The sequence below is a fragment of the Falco naumanni genome, chromosome 11 (assembly GCF_017639655.2).
Source record: "Falco naumanni isolate bFalNau1 chromosome 11, bFalNau1.pat, whole genome shotgun sequence".
In the NCBI taxonomy this organism is placed as follows: domain Eukaryota; kingdom Metazoa; phylum Chordata; class Aves; order Falconiformes; family Falconidae; genus Falco; species Falco naumanni.
In genome coordinates, this window is record NC_054064.1 from 31,907,415 (window position 1) to 31,924,965 (window position 17,551).

The window sequence follows — 17,551 nt, forward strand, 5'->3', positions numbered from 1 at the left end:
TCTCCAAATGAATTGTTGAACAAGAGAATCTGCCCTATTGAAGTAATTCCATTGCAAGATTCAGTTTATAGATTGAAGATGTCCTACTTTTAGTGGATTTCATTTTAAAGGGATTTTGATCCCTGCCTTGAGATCTGACCAGTTCAGGGAGATGCCTAGGGTTGATGTAAAGCCTTTTGAAGTAACTGATATCTTTTAAAGTTGTAGTTTGCAACCTTTGATTGCTAATCTTTAAAGACTCGGTGCTAACTGTTGATACATTTTAGGAGTAGAATGTGTTCAATAGCAAAAAAGTTTGGATTTTTAATGTGAATTTGGTCGTGACAAGTTACAATATTTGAGGTCTGGAACCCATGCAGACAAGGTCTGGTAACAAACAAAAGAGAGGTGCTAAGGTACTTCTAGTATAGGATGGAAATGAAAACTGGAGATTTGGAGAGCTTTACTGGAAAATGTTGGCTTTTACTTGATTGCTTCCCCCTGAACCTGTCATGTATAAATGAGCATTTTTTAATTATTGTGTAACACCTGTTTTGCTGTAAGGAATAAAGTGTTTTGGCTACAAATGAAGCATGTAAGTTAAGAACTCATCACATCATTCTCAGCTGAATGAGACATCATTAAGAACGTATGAAATAATGAGCACATATAGATGTTAAAATTGGATGAGTTTGTAAATGAGTTTGAGTTAGTTCTGGGAATAACTCTGCTATGATTGGTGTATAAATCAATGCACCTAAGGTGCTGGAGCTGTGCTGATCAATACCAGCTGAAGATTTGGTTCTATGAATGCTCGCTTATAATAGAAATGATGATGTAGGTCATGAATCATAATCATCATGTAAAAAACGGTTTGTGTGGAGTCTTGTTACCTTCAGTGGATTTACTTGCCCGAGTTGGAGCTAGTCATGTGAGAAAAGAATTGCCAGGCTAATACAGAAGTATTAGCATACTGAAAAATTCTAAGTCGTCCTAAATCAGAATGCTTTTTATTCTAACCCCTATAGGATGAGGAGTAATCTATGAAACAGCAATACATAACAACTTGTGAGATTATAAAACCTTGTTGCTGCCTGTTTTGCTCTAAATTAGAAGTAACAACTTTCTTAGGCATGGTGCAATTCAACTTTGTATCCGACTCAGTTTTGGAAAGGTTGATTTACCACTGTTAACTGCTGTGAAAAAAACTGCATGATTATGCAAATGCTGCCTTGAATTATTTAGTATGTTGCTGTGGTGGTCAATTTTATGGCATTTTCTTGTATTGGCCCTCATGGCCATGAAGATGCCTCTACATGGTTTCAATTGTGTAATGGAATAGATAGTTTATGTATGGACTGGAAACATGTTTTTGCCATTTTATTTATGTTTGAAGGACGGGAGGCTCCAGACAGGAGATCACATCTTACAGATTGGAGGGACCAATGTGCAAGGAATGACCAGTGAACAAGTTGCCCAAGTGCTGAGAAACTGTGGGAATTCTGTTAGGATGATCGTTGCAAGAGACCCTAAGTGTGAAATTATGGAGACTCCACCAGCTCCTGTGAGCTGGCCAGTGAGTACATTACCTTCCTTTCAAAATGGAAATGTAAGTATCTGGTGTTTACTTAGGACATTTTTAAGTATGTTTGTGGCTTGTGATCAGAAAGGAGGAAAAGAATGGAGTGTTCTTAAGACTTAAAGTGCTTCTTCTCTTTTGAGTTTCCAGACATTGTATGCCTGCATTTAAGTGGTCATTATTATAGCCCTGCCTTCTATAATTTTTCCCTTTTTCCTGTATGTTATTAATACCTATAATCTTGGGATCGGAATGACCAGCTTTACAGAATTTATTTCAGAGTGGGTAATTTAATTACCAAGACCATAAACGTTATCGATAAATGGTACTTCTAGTTCTCCTTCTTAGCTCATTACATTTTTGCTAATCAATCATTTCTAAGTGAATTTAAAACTTGACTGTGAATTTCCCTAGTCTGAAATCCAGAGCGCCATGGCCACACTGGAATTATTCAGCACAATCATCTTTTTATAAAACATAAGTGTAATGTTTTCATAGTCTACGCTACTGTCTGTGATAGGAAATATATCTAAAAATTTTGAAACTTGTTTTAGCAAATCTTATCATGGTCATATCAAAGTCTCTTGTTTTTGAAGTCATTCTTTTCAGTTTTGAGTAATTAAAATCAACAAATGCTACACTAAGTGTACAGTAGGTCTTGAAACATAAACAAAGCTGTGCTTGTGTACCATCTGCTACTACTGTGCTGCTTAGATTTAGGTGTAGAATCTGAGTAGCCTTTTCTTTCTTGTGTAGTTTCTTGAATATGAGTGAAGAGAGCTTTTTTCTTTTTTTCTTTTTTTTTTTTTTTTTTTTTAGCACCATTTTTAAAGGTCAGACTAGTAAAGCAAAAGGTAGCCATTAACTTTGTGTCTTGCATCTCTTTGGAAGACTACTGTGCCTGAAGCTGTCAGTAAAGTATTCTGTGTCCTTCTCAAGTTCCTCTTCTCAGAGACCAGTGTAGTAGGAAATGCAAGGAGCAGAGAGATGGGGGTTAATTATGTACATAAGGTTGGAGTCTTAAGAGTGGTCTTTAATACTCTGAGAAAAAGGCTTTCCCAGAGAATCAGCATCTTTGTGAAGCACTTCTTTTCTGGTTGTATCATATTTTCCAAGGCCTGTATTAGGAAAAAATAACATGGTACTAGTTTTGTTTCCTCTACAAAGTACTATTTTTGTCTCTCCCCCACCTCAAAGGTGGGCATGCATGTTTGTCACTAATTGACCCCAAGCGTTGTAGATGCTGCAGCCTTTCTAAAATGTTACTCCATCTGGATGTCTTTTCAATGTCCTCCTTATTCCTGCTATGTACTTTACAATTTTGTATATTTCTTTCTGAATGTCATCTATTATTCTCTGAACTAAATAGTGCCTTCATATTTAGGTTTGAAGAAACTCTGCTTTCTGGTGTTGAGATATTTGCCAAAATCAAGAATAGTGGCTAATCTGAATGTATTTATTAATTTAATGATTATTTTAATGACCATCAGTTTGTGTCTGACTTACAACAGAACTTTTTCCTATAATTTCTCTCTGGTTTCAGAGTACTTTCACTAGCTGTGAGCTTTGGAATATAAAATATTTTCCTTTTCTTTTTTGTAAACCAGCAGAAAGGCATTTTTAATATCTGGTTAGGGTTTTTTCCAGTTTTACTTAATATTTTATTTCCTTTACATTTCCTGTAGTAGAGAATAATTGAAACTACTTATGTCTGTGCATGGGCACAAGAAAACAGTCATATTATCTGTATACTCCAAGATACTGACAGCAATGTTAGCAGCCTACTTGTGCTGACTGTGTTTAGGACTGTACTTTGATTTTTCTGGACTGCACTTGTAATGTTTTGCATTCTACCAGTAACACTACTTAGAGAAAATTTCTGTAGTGCCAGAGCACTGACTGTGAGGGGCTTTTGACTGTCAAAATATCAGGACTTTCAAGGCTATATTATAGCTCCATTTCAGACATTACTATAGGCTTGTTTACTGTTTTCATTCCCTCTTCTAAAGATAAGTGACAGAGTATCAAAACTTATCTTCATCTCTGTCAGCATCTTATGGAGCAAAAGAGTTGAAAAGCAATTAATGAGCTTAATGAGTTGGCTAGCGGAGAGAGGTGTGTGTGATAAGGAGATAGCTGTCCATCGATCTCTCTTTCAGTGAAAAGTGAAATAGGTACGGCCATAACTCTGGCGTGCTTTTAACATAGGTCCTTCCAAAGCTGATATTTGGTAAGCATTTGATTAAACGTCCCTTTTGTTCACTTTTTTAAGAAATGTTTTCCAGTTTCCCGGTCCATTTTTTGCTGTTGGCAGTGACACTATCCCTCTTGATTTCATCACTTTAACAGACCTTACTCTGATCATGTCCTTCTTTTTGATCTCATTGGGCTGTATCAGATTACTGAAAACAAACAACTTTATGTATTTTAATTTATCCCTTGCAATCCCAGATCTATGTGCTTGATTGTTTTTTCCCTTTGGTATCACCAATGTCTTTAGTGTGTCCTGTTTGAACTCTGTCTTGCAGTTTTGGTTTTTACCTGTCAAGAGTAGAGTTGCACAGACATACTGAGGCCAGCTTTGTGGCGACCTTTTTCTGTATACTTCTCCAGTGTAAGATCAGATCATACTGTAATCTTAGCTAGTGGCTTTTATTATGTTTTTTTGCTAATTGTAGTATGTGGAGGGTTCAGAGAACAAGTCATGTTATGTGCTTCTCTTTTCAAGTATTATTTGTTATGAGAAGTCATCAGTTCAACAATAAAGCATTTACAAATGAATACTCTTCTTTCCCTCTTAGGTCTTGAAAATAATTTTCATTGAATGTGAGCTAATGAGTCTTTTGCTTCCTATTGCCTTAGACAGTCTGGAGGCTTCCAGTGCTCTTTGCAGTTTGGTGGTGTTCAAATCTGAACAGGATCATATCAAACTTGTTAAGCTGATGTGTGTAAGATTAACGTTTGGAATGGTTTTGTGGTTTGGGATCTAGCATAAAAACACAATAAGATCAAACACCTACCTAGACTGCTGTATTTGCATTTAAGTAGGCAACTGCTTCTGTAGTAGAGATGTGCCTACTATGTATACGCATGGTTTCTTTCATTTGAGGGCACTGAACCTCTTTTCTGTTTTGAGATCCCTTTCCTGCTGCCCCTTACTTCTTTAGTAGGTAATAACAAGGAGAGATAAGCATCACTTTTTCCAACAGAAATATGTGAGTGATCACACTTTGTATCTGTACCAGATTTTTTTACTTCTTAACTGTCTAGTAGAAAGAGCTCAAGCAAGTGGATTCATGACACTTTATCAGGACTAACATATGAAAGGGAGAGAAGAGATTCTGAGGGTATTCAGGGTTTCTGTTGTCTTGTGGGATTGACTGGGGAGTTTGTTACCGAGTGGCAGTGGAGTCCAAAGGGAAATGGCCCCTGAGCAGTCTAATGAAAACCTTTGTTTTCCATAAAATTTTCCATAAAAATTCAAAAAAAAAAAAAAAACAAAAAACCAAACCTATACCTCAGATGGGTATGTGGAGAAAGTATTAGGAAAGAATTCTAAAAATATCTACTGACTTTGGGTCACACCTTATTTCTGGCAAACATTGGGTGTATCTCTTGCAGATCTGATCCCTCCTAAACCAGGAAAATCAAAATCACTGCTTACTTCTGATCTTAATTAACCTGCAATATTGTAATGGTACTGGGAAATAATGAGTTGTTTTATTGTCTTGTGCTTTATTTATAGGATAATGCCAAACTTTTTGAGACCTATGATGTTGAACTTATAAAAAAGAATGGGCAAAGCCTGGGGATAACAATTGTTGGGTATGCTGGCACATCTGATGTAGGTGAGTCCTACAGGATTTAGTAAAGTCTAGAATGGAGGCTTCTCAAATACCCTTTATTTACTATGGAGAAAATGGTTAGCACTTCTTTGAAACAGTGTAACTTACAACATCTATGAAGATGGAGAACTGGCTGCAAAGTGAAATTCAGCCACAACATTTTTTGGAGTTGTAATACACTTAAAAAAATAATTCCCACTTGACTGCTGGACTGTGAATTTTACATGCTTATGTTTTTACTGTGCAAGACATTAAACTGTAACAGACAAGTTCCTGCATGTACAGACTCCAACAGTCAAGTTCCTGTCCACACTGTTCCTTATTTTGCCCCAGCAGTATATAGCATAATTCAGATAACACAAATCAAGAAGAATTTCAGAAAGAGAGTATCAGATGTCTGCAATTTGCCTTAACTTTTCAATGGCAGCTTCAGTATGTACAAAGTAACTCAGCGTGCAACTTTTGTTTGTTTAATGAATTGTAGGTGTTAAGAGTAGAAATGATCAGCCAGATTAACTAGTCCATCCCTCTGCCAGGCAAGAGGTGCAGAGAATCTTAGCTGTGCATGGTGTGTATGCCAACTTCACAGGATGATGTACTGTCTTTGGCAGATGGCTGTTTCACTGTCTAAGCTCTGGGAACAGATTAAAATACCTATGCTGGGATATCGGGACATGGAATCAGTTTATGGTGGTTTTTTTTCCTAAATCCTTTTTAAATTAGAGCTGCTAAATTGTCTTTCCAATATTTCTACCACAAATGATAATATTTTTAAAATGGACTCAACTGAATATCTGATTTTACACAAAGGGGTAGTGCTTTTTATCCCTTCCCCTTCCTCATGGGACTCAAGAAGGTATTCTGGGAACGTGGTGTAGCTGGGGTTGCTTTCCAGCCCTCTTCTTTCCCAAGAGATTCTCTACTGTTGCTGGTCAGGAATCCCAGGCCAGTGCAGTGAGCACCGGGAACTAGGCTGAGGAGGAGTACATGTCAGACAATAGGAAATGCTGGGTTTGAGGCACTGGTAGAGGAGTTTTGCTGAGCATGGGCAAACTGTGTTGGGCAGGTGTATGAGGAAGGTTAACATTGAGAAAAGGATGGATGAAGTGTCAAGATTCAGTAGAATTAAAGGTCAGCATCTTGTATTTTACAGGAGTTTGTGGAAGGGAAGGGTTACTGTTTCAACGGATGACTGTTTTTTTTTACTGTTTTTTGTTTTTATTTTGTGTGCTAATTAGAAGTTAGAATTAATAATTAAACGTCAAATATTACAAAGAACAGCTTTTCTGATTTCTGTTTCTTTTTTTTTTTTAAAAAAAAAAGAAAAATCCTTTTCCATTAAGATTTAAAGTACTAAATTCTTTAGCTATAAGATGATTGAAGTCCTGATCAAAGTACTTAAGCACATACTTTACTTCTAGCTTGGGTAGTCCTATTGAAATCAAATGCAGCATGGATTTAAGTGATTGTGGTTTAAAGCCTGGGTAAGCACAAGGATGAATCCATGGAGGAGGTGGCCTTTTGTGAGCCATTTTAAGGGAAAATTTTTGAGGTCACTGTACAGGTGAGTGTGTCCATGCTGTTTTTTCCATCAGAGATCCTCAGTCATTCTGTGTCAAGCTCTGTGAGTGGTCATGTGCAAGTACTGGCAGTTTACAGAATCATAACTTTGCAGGCAGAAGTGTGTGAAAAAGGCTGTAATTAAAAAAGCTTAATAAGAAAAGAAACAAATTGGATTAATGTAGTGACTTGTTTCTCTTCCTCCCCTCCCCCTGCCAACAGAATCTTCAGGGATTTTTGTGAAAAATATAATACCTGGTAGTGCTGCTGACCACAATGGCCAAATACATGTTCATGACAAAATTGTTGCTGTAAGTAAAATAGTCTGCTTATATATTTTTGTAGAACTAATACTTAATTACACATCTCAGTGTTAAAAGAGCAATGTAGTAAAGACTTCCTAAAATTAATTAAACGTTCTGTACTTTGCAGAGGAAATAATTTGGTGGTTCGTATTTGTTTAGGTAGATTTGTAACAGAAATGAGCTTTGGGTTGCTGTGGTTAAAATATTATTTTGTATTCAAAGTAGTAGTAAATAGTAGTTAACTATGAAAGAGGCAAGCATTTGTATTAAAATATTTCAGAGTGGAGAATGTTGGCTTTTGGCCTGAAGTAAAGATGAGCAGCATTAGCTTTTATTTGAATTGAATGGTTTGAGGATGGTTAAGATTTTGCAAGATGTGGCACACTGTTTAATGGTCCTTAATGACTGCGTAGCGTAGTGTGGATACAATCAAAATGTTAATAGTCACAAATTAGGTTTAAAACCCTAAGCTTTAATGTGCAGAAAAATTAAAAAACATTGCATAACAGTGAATTGAATAATAGCCAATTCACAGTGCAAGCAAGAATGAATTACATAGTCTTTTTTTTTTTTAAGATACAATATTTATAGAGATACGATTTTAAATTACTTTTTAAATGTGCACTATGCCAGACCTTCCAAAGTCAGTTTCTCCTTTGTGAGAGCAAAAATTGATAACAACCTTGTGCTTTTGTCTGCAGCTTTGCAGTTGAAGCCGTTATTGGCGCATGATCTAACAGTGAGGTGAACAGAGTATTTTGGTTGTAAATTAAAACATCTGACTTAATGTAAGAATTGGGTTGTGGATTATATGAACAGTTATGTGTATAGGCTTGTGTGGGGCAAGTTAAAAATCCATGCAAGAACTAACAGTGATAATGAACTGAACAGAGTTCTAGGTTGACTGCTCTCGCTGGGAAGCTTCATTCACAATACTACTCAAGCTGGTTTTTGTAAGCAAAAAAATTGTAGGGGGAAAATCAGTGCATACTTAGATTAGTAAATTCTGTTTTGTGGTTGCCCTGTGAAGACAGAAGAAATTACTGTTGTGTTTCCTTTTAAAATGCATTTTGAAAATGTTATCTAATTAGTGAAATGTAACTGATTTAATGAGATTGTTTTGCAAATACTGCTGTCTTGGGTGAATAACCCTACAATTTCTGCACAAAATAATGTGGATGTTGCTTACAGTGTATGGTACAGCATAAGAATGTAATGTAATGTAATTAATATTATCTGATTTTCTTGTTTGAGGTTGATGGAGTTAATATACAGGATTATACCAACCAAGAAGTGGTAGAGGCATTGCGTAATACAGGACAGACTGTACGCCTTACCTTACTTAGGAGGAAACCTACTATTTCCTCAGAAAGAGCTACAGATAGAGGTAATATTTTTTTAGCAACTGATTTTATTTTTCACTGCATTTTCAGCTACCTAATTTAACAATTAAGACTAGATACCACATAATCCTAGATTTTTGTAAGGGCACACAAAAAAAAAAAGGATACTTGGGGAGGAATGGAAAGAAACATAAATGAGAGATTTAGGAAATTTGAGTGCAAACTCGTGTGTAGCCAAAAAAAAAAAAATCGGTTCATGACATGGTGTTACTACTTGATATATTTTGCAGCATATAATTTATTTTTTTTCATCTGTTTTCACAGTGCAGCCAACTGTTCCAGTCTTTGTGTCCCCTGGAGCTGTAGGGACTGAAACTAGTGTGGACACTAAGAATGAGGAAAACCAAGAACAGAAGGATAATCCTCAAACTGAAAAGAAACAAAGTCTAGATAAAACAGGTGGGTAGGATATCTGCAGTGTCTCTTCTGAGTCTTTGGAATTGTCTTTAATCCATTTTCAATACTGATGGGCTGTCGTGGCTTACTCTGTCTTTAGCTTTTGCTCTGTAATGCTTTTTATTCAGGTCGCTCTAAAGTAAAGCTCTACCTGTTAGATCTATCAAATCTTCCACCCCACTCTGTCCCCAAAATGAGGTTTGCCAAGAGTGTTCTGTGTCATCATAGATGTCACTGATGAAGGGCGCTGTTAGGCCCTGCAGCTATTGACCTTCTTTCATAACTAGCTGTCAAGCCATTGGTTAATGCTGTCTTTGATCCCAGCGAGCCGTCTTGTTTTCAGCCTATTTATCAGTCATCAAACCCACGCTTCCTCAGTTTCCAAATGAGAATGCTGAGGTAAATGGTGTCAAAAGCTTCAGTAAAGTTGAGATGTATTACACCCTTCATCCACATAGCTATCTTGGCAATCAGATTGATCAGTTATTTGGCAAATCTATATTAACTGTTCCGGATTTGCCACCTTACTTTATGTCTTCCAAAATGGATTCCAAAAGGAAGCATCTCATGATCTCTCCAGGGCCAAAGGTGAGACTGACTGCCCTATAAATTCTCTGGGTATTTGTCCTTGCATTAAGTTGCCCTTTTCTAGTCATTAGCAGTCCCCCTTTGATTGCCATGTTTTGATTTGGGCATTTTTTTGTAGATTATAGACAGTGGAGGGTGCAGTCCTCTCAGTACTCTGGAATTAATCTCATAAGCTCTATAGAGCTGAATGCCTCCAGCTCACCGATTCCTCTTTCTAGCCCTGGTCCTACTCTGATGACCTAAGGTGTGCTGCCTGCAATCTTCTCCTGACAGAGATCTGTCCATCCTCCTCTGCTGCCAGGGCCCTGAACCAGATTGCTAGGTGAGCAGCATCTAGAGGTGGAACTGTTAAAAGTTCACATTTACTTCCCATTCCAGTGTTGCCTCAGTCACATCTATCTTCTTGCCCTCGCAGATCTTAGGCATCTGCAGTCTTTTCAAAGTATTCTGTTGGTTTCCTGTACATCGTCTCTGATGCCAATTTGTTGCAGTTTCCTCTTTTGGCACTGCAATAACTTCATCAGTAGTCCTCTTCCAAGCTGCTTGACTTGGTCTCCTACAACCTGTGACCTGAGCTGCAGCATCTTCCCTCAGGAATTTTGGCAGGGTAGAGCTTGATGAAGGACCAGAGGTAGCTGCAGCAGCAGGGACAGGGGACCATGTCTTGTGAAATGTCTCCATTTTTGTAGGCCATTTTCCACACAAATGAGACAGAGGCCGTTTCCATGAACATTTGTCTCACCTGTGTGCCACCTGCCATGTAACTGGCTCCTGTTTGCTTGTCCTGCTTATAGTGCTCCTGGTCATTGACATTTTCTGGAGAAGTAGGAGGCATAACACAAGTTATATGTCCACCTCCTGTGAGATTCCCCACTTGACAATGAATCTCTCCTTGCTTCCTGTTGGTTTCCAGACCCAGCTCATTTACCTTGTGGTGTTTATACTGCTGCATACTGCTTCCTCCCATGCTACTCTTGGAAACGAGAGTTCAGCCTCTAGATATGCTATTTCTGGCTTGCTTGTCCCGAGCTTACTAGCTGAACTGGAAGTTGTTGACTGCACACGTATGCAGGCAGATGAGAATCTCTAGTCTGGCAAAGGCACAATAGGTGTAAAGACCTGATAACTGGAATCGGAAGCTGGACAGGAGTTCAAATTAGGCATGTGTTTTTAACAGCAAAGGCAGTTGGACATAGGGGCAGATCACAAAGGCATGGATTACTTTGTTTTGTAGCTGACTTCTGAATCTGTGTTGGAGGTCTTTCCAGAAGGCGTGCTTCAATTCCCCTACAGATTTCTGGGCTCTTCTACAGGAACTTCTGGGTGAATTTCTACAGCTTGTGTTGGAGTCAGCATAAATTATCCTTATGCCTGGTAGTTTCTTAAGATATGTAGATGTAACAGAGGAATCTGAATTACGGCTGTCGATGAATAACAATTTTGCTATGATTGTGGAAGATCTGTCAGTATTAGAGACAACCTGGAAACGAGAGAAATGTAGCAGCTCCTATGTTCCATTCTGTTTTACTTTTCTGTCCAAGCCTCGTAACCAGACATCCTTTGTTGTGACTTTTGCATGTTCCCAGAAATAGGAAGCCAAAACAGAGGTGGTTAAGTAGCTGAGATGTGAGGTTATCAAAGCATTGTTTTAGCTGTATGAATGGAAAAGCATATATTGATTTGTAGTTACAATGGACAAATAACTTAAGGACTTAGCAGCAGAATGTATTTAGAGGCAGAAGAGCCAAGGGGACTTACGCTCACAATGACAGAGACTAGAAAAGAGCAACACATGCTGTCCTGTGTCACTTAGCCAGGCCTTTTCTTACTGTGGAACTTTCTGTGCATAAAGTATTTATTTTTTTACTGAAGTGAACCATATCACTGTCAGTTCCTGACTACTTGTGATTGGGTTATTTTGTGTCACAGGCTGCAGATGTCTGCCCTGATGCAAAGAGAACTTTGAGGCATTTGTTAACCTAATACCTAGAGCTGTGCAAAGATGGTATATCAATGCCAGGATCAGTTTATGCTGGGAACTAAAATTGCTTTTACCTGGCTTGAAGTTAACAAACTCGTAGTCTCAAGGTGTCTTATGTAGATATGCCTTAGTGATCCCTGTTCTGCTGATATTTTTGAGCCCTTTTCATAGCAGACCCAAACTGCTTTGATGTGAATCCACTGCCTCTCCATAAATACTCAAAAGCTCTTGCTTTCAAAAGGAGTTTGTAATCAAGTTGTATGTATACGAGTGGCTCCCCTTCGATTCTAGCATTGTGCAAATCTCATAATCCCCTTCCTTGTGGTTCTGCAGAGTATGGTGCAGATACACCTGGGTCTGGCAAGGACTTCATTGCCTGGAATCTATAGCTGCCGGTTGGACCCATATTGATTCCTTGCAGGACCAGTGTGGTATTTCTGCACTCCATTCCCCAGTGCATCATGTAACAAGTTTATTATGTGATTTTTCTATTCTCCCGTGTATTCAAGCTCCCATTAGCCTGGATAATACAGAGTAATGTGTTTGTATGCGCAGTGTGTCTTAGGATATAAAAATTTAAACACTGTAGATATTCGTTTGCAGTTGGATACTGCCCTTGATACTATCTAGCAGTGCTGGTCCTCCTTAGGCCAGCAGGCTAAAGCAGCGGGCATGGCTTTGAAACTGAGTAATGAATCAGAAACATTTAATGCAATGGTAAGCAAGTATCATTGCTTGATTAAACTGCAGGTTTTCATGGTGAAAAACCTCTTCAAGTTACAAGGTTCTGCAAAAGCTTTATGCAACTATAAAGTGTGTGTGTGTGTGTGTGTATCTCTTGTTACAAAGTTGAAGTATTTAGTTGCAAATTTTACTCATACTGAAATATGACATATATAGGATTTCACCTTGGAATAGAATTTAATGGCCAAGTTTAAATTCCAAAGATAGGTGCTTATTTTGGACATGGCGATGGACACTTCATTATAATGGTGCTAAAGTAAATACTGCTAATTTAAGGTTCTGACTAAACTCTGGAAATGCTTTTAGAAGTTTAATGTAAAAGGTACGTTTTGTAAAATACGTATTACTTCCCTTTAAGCTTAGTTGTGTGAAATTCTTATTAAATTGTGTTTCCTGGAGAGGTATTAAATAGTAATTCTGGCCAGGCAAAACCGTGCTTAAGCAGTTCTGTTACAAAGGCAACATGGTTTAGGATGCAATGTGCACGAGGCCTGAAACTTTCTGCTAGCAGACTAGAGGCAATTAACTTAACAGCTGCATCTGCAAGACTGCAGTCTGGGCCAAACTGCTTTCTTTTGCCTTGTAGCACTACTCAAAACCTAAAGATGTGGTGATGCTAGTCAGGCGCTTAAAGACGGCGGGGGAAAAATATCCAACAGTATGGCAAATACAGGTAGTGCATTAATGAAGTGCACTAGAGCACAGTACACATCCTTGTATGTTAAGTTTGTGAAACCAGAAGGAATTTGCAAGAAGAAAAGATCCCAATTTTGAAGAAGCCAGTAATTTTGACCAGGAAGAATGATTTTTACAATACACTTGTGATTTATTCTTGATGCTTTCTAATTAGAAATGAAAAACTGTATGGAAGGGCAGGCTAAATATGTTGAAAGTTGTTGCTAGTGAAAGCTGTCTCTGAGAAGTGTTTTCATTTCTGAGGCCTTGCACATTATAGAAGGCATGGTACATATCTCAGGTCATGGGAAATCCAGCTGGATGAGAGACTAGAAAGAAACTTCCTATTAGCTGCCATGTGGAAAAAGCTGTTTGAGGAAAAAGGAGCTTTTTAAGTGAATTGGGTGATACCATTGGAATTGGATATATTTAATCCAAATCCCTCCAGCCAACATTTCCACAGTTCTGAGGAAGTTACAAGCAAAGACTTCAAAGTGTGTTTGAAAGAAAGAAGGAGTGGAACTTCAAGTGGAGACATGCATCAGCACCTGCTCTGAACAACTCATAGATTTTGGTAATGTGTTTTAGAAGTGACAAAAAGATCTGTATTCAGCCAGCTGAACACAGTTTACCGTTACTGAACTGAACTTCGAGCTTGGCCCTAAGATTCATTACTCCTTGTGAACCTTAAAATCTATATTTGGCTGCACAGGGGATTGCAGGTGCTTAGGTCTTGTGTGTTCATGCTATAACTTTGTAATAGCACAAAAAGAGGTTAAAGAATTTCTGTCCCTAAGTATTTCTGCAAGTAGAAAGAGTAGAAGAACTCACTGGTGTTCTGTTTTTGCTATAGTTGGGAAGTGAATGTAGCAATCCATCTGCGCTTGATAACAAGGCTCCTGAAGACGACTTCTCGTTGGAAACTTCTGTTAAATTTCAATGGAGGAAAAACCCCTTAACTCACAGCTCAGAATTTTGGGACAGTTTGTCTTCCCTCCCACCCACCCCCCACCCCCCTTTTTATTTTAAGTAGATAATGTATTTCAGAGAGAACTGTGGACTGTATTTACAAACCTAGGTTATTATTCTTGGTGGGGTTTCTTTTTGGTGACAGGAAATACATAGCTGAATTGCTGGAGTCCTTGAATATCTGTACCTCCTTGAGCCTATAGATTAAAGATGCTCTGGATATTTCCAAGTGAAATATTAGGCTCTCAGGAGTGTGGTTTCTCAGTGTCAGATCAGACAGAATTTGCCTATCTGGCTTGACAGAACATTAGTGGAAGAGGTACAGCGATAGGTTATGTTGTGGTGTAAATTAACTTAAATCTTTGTTTTTAATGAGCAGAAAACTTCAAAGTTATGAATTGATGTAAAGAGGAAGTATTGCAAAGTTCATCTTTTATCTTTGCATGCTACAAAGGTGTTGAAAGCAGAGGCAGCTTGACATCCCATTCGCGTTGGCTTTTGCTAGTAGGTAGGCTCTGAACTTCTCTTGGCATCTTCAGAATTCCCCCCTTGAGGTATTTTACTCATCAGTTTGTGTCCAAAATTGAATAGAATCGTTTAGGTTGGAAAAAACCTTTAAGACCATCAGGTCCAACCATTAGCCCAGCAATGCCAAGTCCACCACTAAGCTATGTCCCTAAGTGCCACATCTGCATGTTTTTTAAGTACCTGCAGGGTTGGGGACTCCACCCCTTCTGGGCAGCCTGTTCCAGGGCTTGACCACCCTTTTGATGAAGACATTTTTCCTAATATCCATTCTAAACCTCCCCTGGCACAACTTGAGGCCATTGCCTCTTGTCCTATTGCTTGTTATCTGGGAGAAGAGACTGACCCCACCTCACTACAACCTCTTTTCAGGCAGCTGTAGAGAGCAAGGTCTCCCCTGAGCCTCCTTTTCTCCAGGCTAAACACCCTCAGTTCCCTCAGCCACTCCTCATAACACTTTTGCTCTAGGACCCTTCACCAGCTTCGTTGCCCTTCTTTGGACGTGCTCCAGCACCTCAGTGTCTTTCTTGTATAGTGAGGTTGTGATTTACATTCTAAATTTCAGTACAACACATCAGCAATACTAAGTGGTCTGTGCCTTGTCTAGACATCTGACAAACTATTGCAGTCATTCAGGGGAAAAAAACCCCCAGTTTTCGGTAATTCAGACCCTAGTTGCTGCTGCTGTAGCTGCTAGATGGAATTTGCTTTAGAGCTTGATTCTTACCAGTTAAACATTGCTTCGGCTTGGAACTTTATATGTGCACTGAGCTTCTGGATGAGGTCAAATGCAGGGCAGCCAGTCATTTTATGCTGTCTAGCTCTGTCAAATTGTCTTACATGAATGTAATACTGCCTTGGTTGCATAAGTTAGAAAGCTGAAAAGATATAAATGTCAAGATAGCCAAGTTCCCACGGAAGACTGGTTTAGAACTGGAGCTTATATTAAAGCTCATGTTACTTACTGGCCTAATTAAACTAGACAAGTCTTTATACCTGCCAAATATATAAATAAAATTTGTGACTGTATTGTGCTGACACAGCCCCTTGATAAAAGCAATATCTTGTCAGGTGTTTTACTTCATAAGGGGGTTCATTTTGGTGGGAGATGATGCTTCCCTGGAGTGGCAAGCATTTTTATAGCAACAAATTATGGAGTCATGTGAAATTTGTTTTGCAGCCTGAAAGAATGATTTATTTACAGTACTATACAGTACAGAACTCACATCTCATCAATGCAAGCATCACCTCTTCTGCTTCTCAGTTGAATAAATCATGTTAGACGTAGCTGACATTTTGCATTGTTTTCCTAAGAAAGATGTTCTTGATTTGCACTGTTTGATAGACTCGTCTTAATGCACTTCCTTTTTTGGGATTATTCCCTCTAATCTTTTACTTACACTGAATTTTTATTGAAGTATTTAGAAGTAAACGTACTTCTGAATGTACAATATGCTGGTAAATTTAATATTCACTTTTATATTTAGGAAGAGTCCCGCTCCCTCCAGTACATGAGCTGAAATCCAAGTGGGAAAACTTGCTGGGACCCGAATACGAAGTTATGGTATGTTATATGTCAATAAACATGTATGTTATTTCTTTAAATTACAGATCTGTGAGCTTAGCATTACAGGCTGTTTATAGAACAGTTTAGTGTTTGGAACAGATCAGTAACATCAAGTTTTGTTTCCTGTAACATCAAGGCTGAAATGTAAGACTGTTACAATGAGGGGTTGTTGGTTTGTTTTAATTGTTTGTATAGATACTATTGTTACACAGATACTAGACAGGAACAGTGATTTAAGAAAATCAACTGTCCTTTTAAATCTGCATCATAGCAGCCACTTAAAATATGTGGTGTTTTTATGATTTCATTTATGATCTATTTGTTTTATTGTGCACTGGGAAAAAAAGGCTCAGGATAGAGCTCCTGTGTTTCATGAAGAATTTTACAATTTTATTAGGAGAATGAAAGAATGATTTTCGAACATGCTAGGAAAATAGGAAGTAGTTCACAGTAGTCTAACTTTGTGGTGCCAGTGTCTATTAGATATTTCTTCACTTCATATTAAATAATTGCCAAGCAAAAGATTGTTTTGATGAATTGTCATAAGGAGTTGACTGAAATTGTAATTCACTACTGCTTTTCAGTGCTGTTAGCCATTGAGTACAGATAAAAGACTCCAGCCAGTGTTCTTTCCGAAGACTTAAAAAATTCTCACCACCACCAAGAAAATGCCCTGTTTTTCTTTGCAATGCTTGTCCAGTTGATTTAGAGACACTTACTTTTACCACTTGGAGTAGCCATCGTTCCAGTCACTCGCTGGAAGATTTAATGTAGCTTTAAGAATTGCCTTGAGAAACTTGCTTCTCTTCTTTCCATTAGCACTCCTTTAAGATCTGAAGTTCGTGTAAGATTATGTACATGATGCAATAAATCTGTTTGGCTGCCCACTTCAGTTGCTTGGTATTCCCATCCTTACATTTCAAGAGTCTAATATTACTTCCCTTAGCACTATCACACTTCTTACAGAGGAGGAAAACCCTCTTAGTTCGTGAAACTGTCCATTTCCAGTTCTTCTTTAGCTGCTGCCAGTAAAATGTCAGGAGTGAAATTGTTAACAAATGGTTCTTTTAAATAATAGAGGAAACTGTTGTGGCATCCCATTGTAAAAGTAATTTTTCAGTTCTTCCAGTTCTTGTCGTCTGTACCTATCTCTAGTCTTGCTTGGCTGCATTCAATAACAGCGTTTAGTTCAATTTCAGCCTGATAGTGCAGTCCCAGTTTGATGCTAACCTCACTCCCACACTCAGCTCCCAGAAAGTCACCTTGCAAAGGTGCCTACAACTTTGAGTATTCTCTCAGAAGTATTTCTCTTCAGTGGAAATAGCTGTTTGAAGAGAGGGTTTGGTGTCACTCATGGCTTCTGTGTTGCTGATCCTTTGTGCTACTAATGGAAGGAGCTGAGATCTTGCTGAAACAGAAAGAGACTCTGGAATTC

At 38.3% G+C, this 17,551-nt stretch overlaps 1 protein-coding gene across 6 annotated transcripts in view; it reads left to right on the forward strand.

Moving 5' to 3' along the window:
* PATJ (PATJ crumbs cell polarity complex component) overlaps positions 1-17,551 on the forward strand; it is a 157,164-nt gene that overhangs the window by 14,352 nt on the left and 125,261 nt on the right. For all 6 annotated transcript variants that reach the window (XM_040610070.1, XM_040610071.1, XM_040610075.1 and 3 more), the window contains exons 8-13: positions 1,376-1,588; positions 5,304-5,406; positions 7,186-7,274; positions 8,523-8,655; positions 8,936-9,070; positions 16,037-16,113. In XM_040610070.1, the coding sequence (XP_040466004.1) occupies positions 1,376-1,588; positions 5,304-5,406; positions 7,186-7,274; positions 8,523-8,655; positions 8,936-9,070; positions 16,037-16,113 (750 nt within the window). The remainder of the gene's footprint in view (positions 1-1,375; positions 1,589-5,303; positions 5,407-7,185; positions 7,275-8,522; positions 8,656-8,935; positions 9,071-16,036; positions 16,114-17,551) is intronic.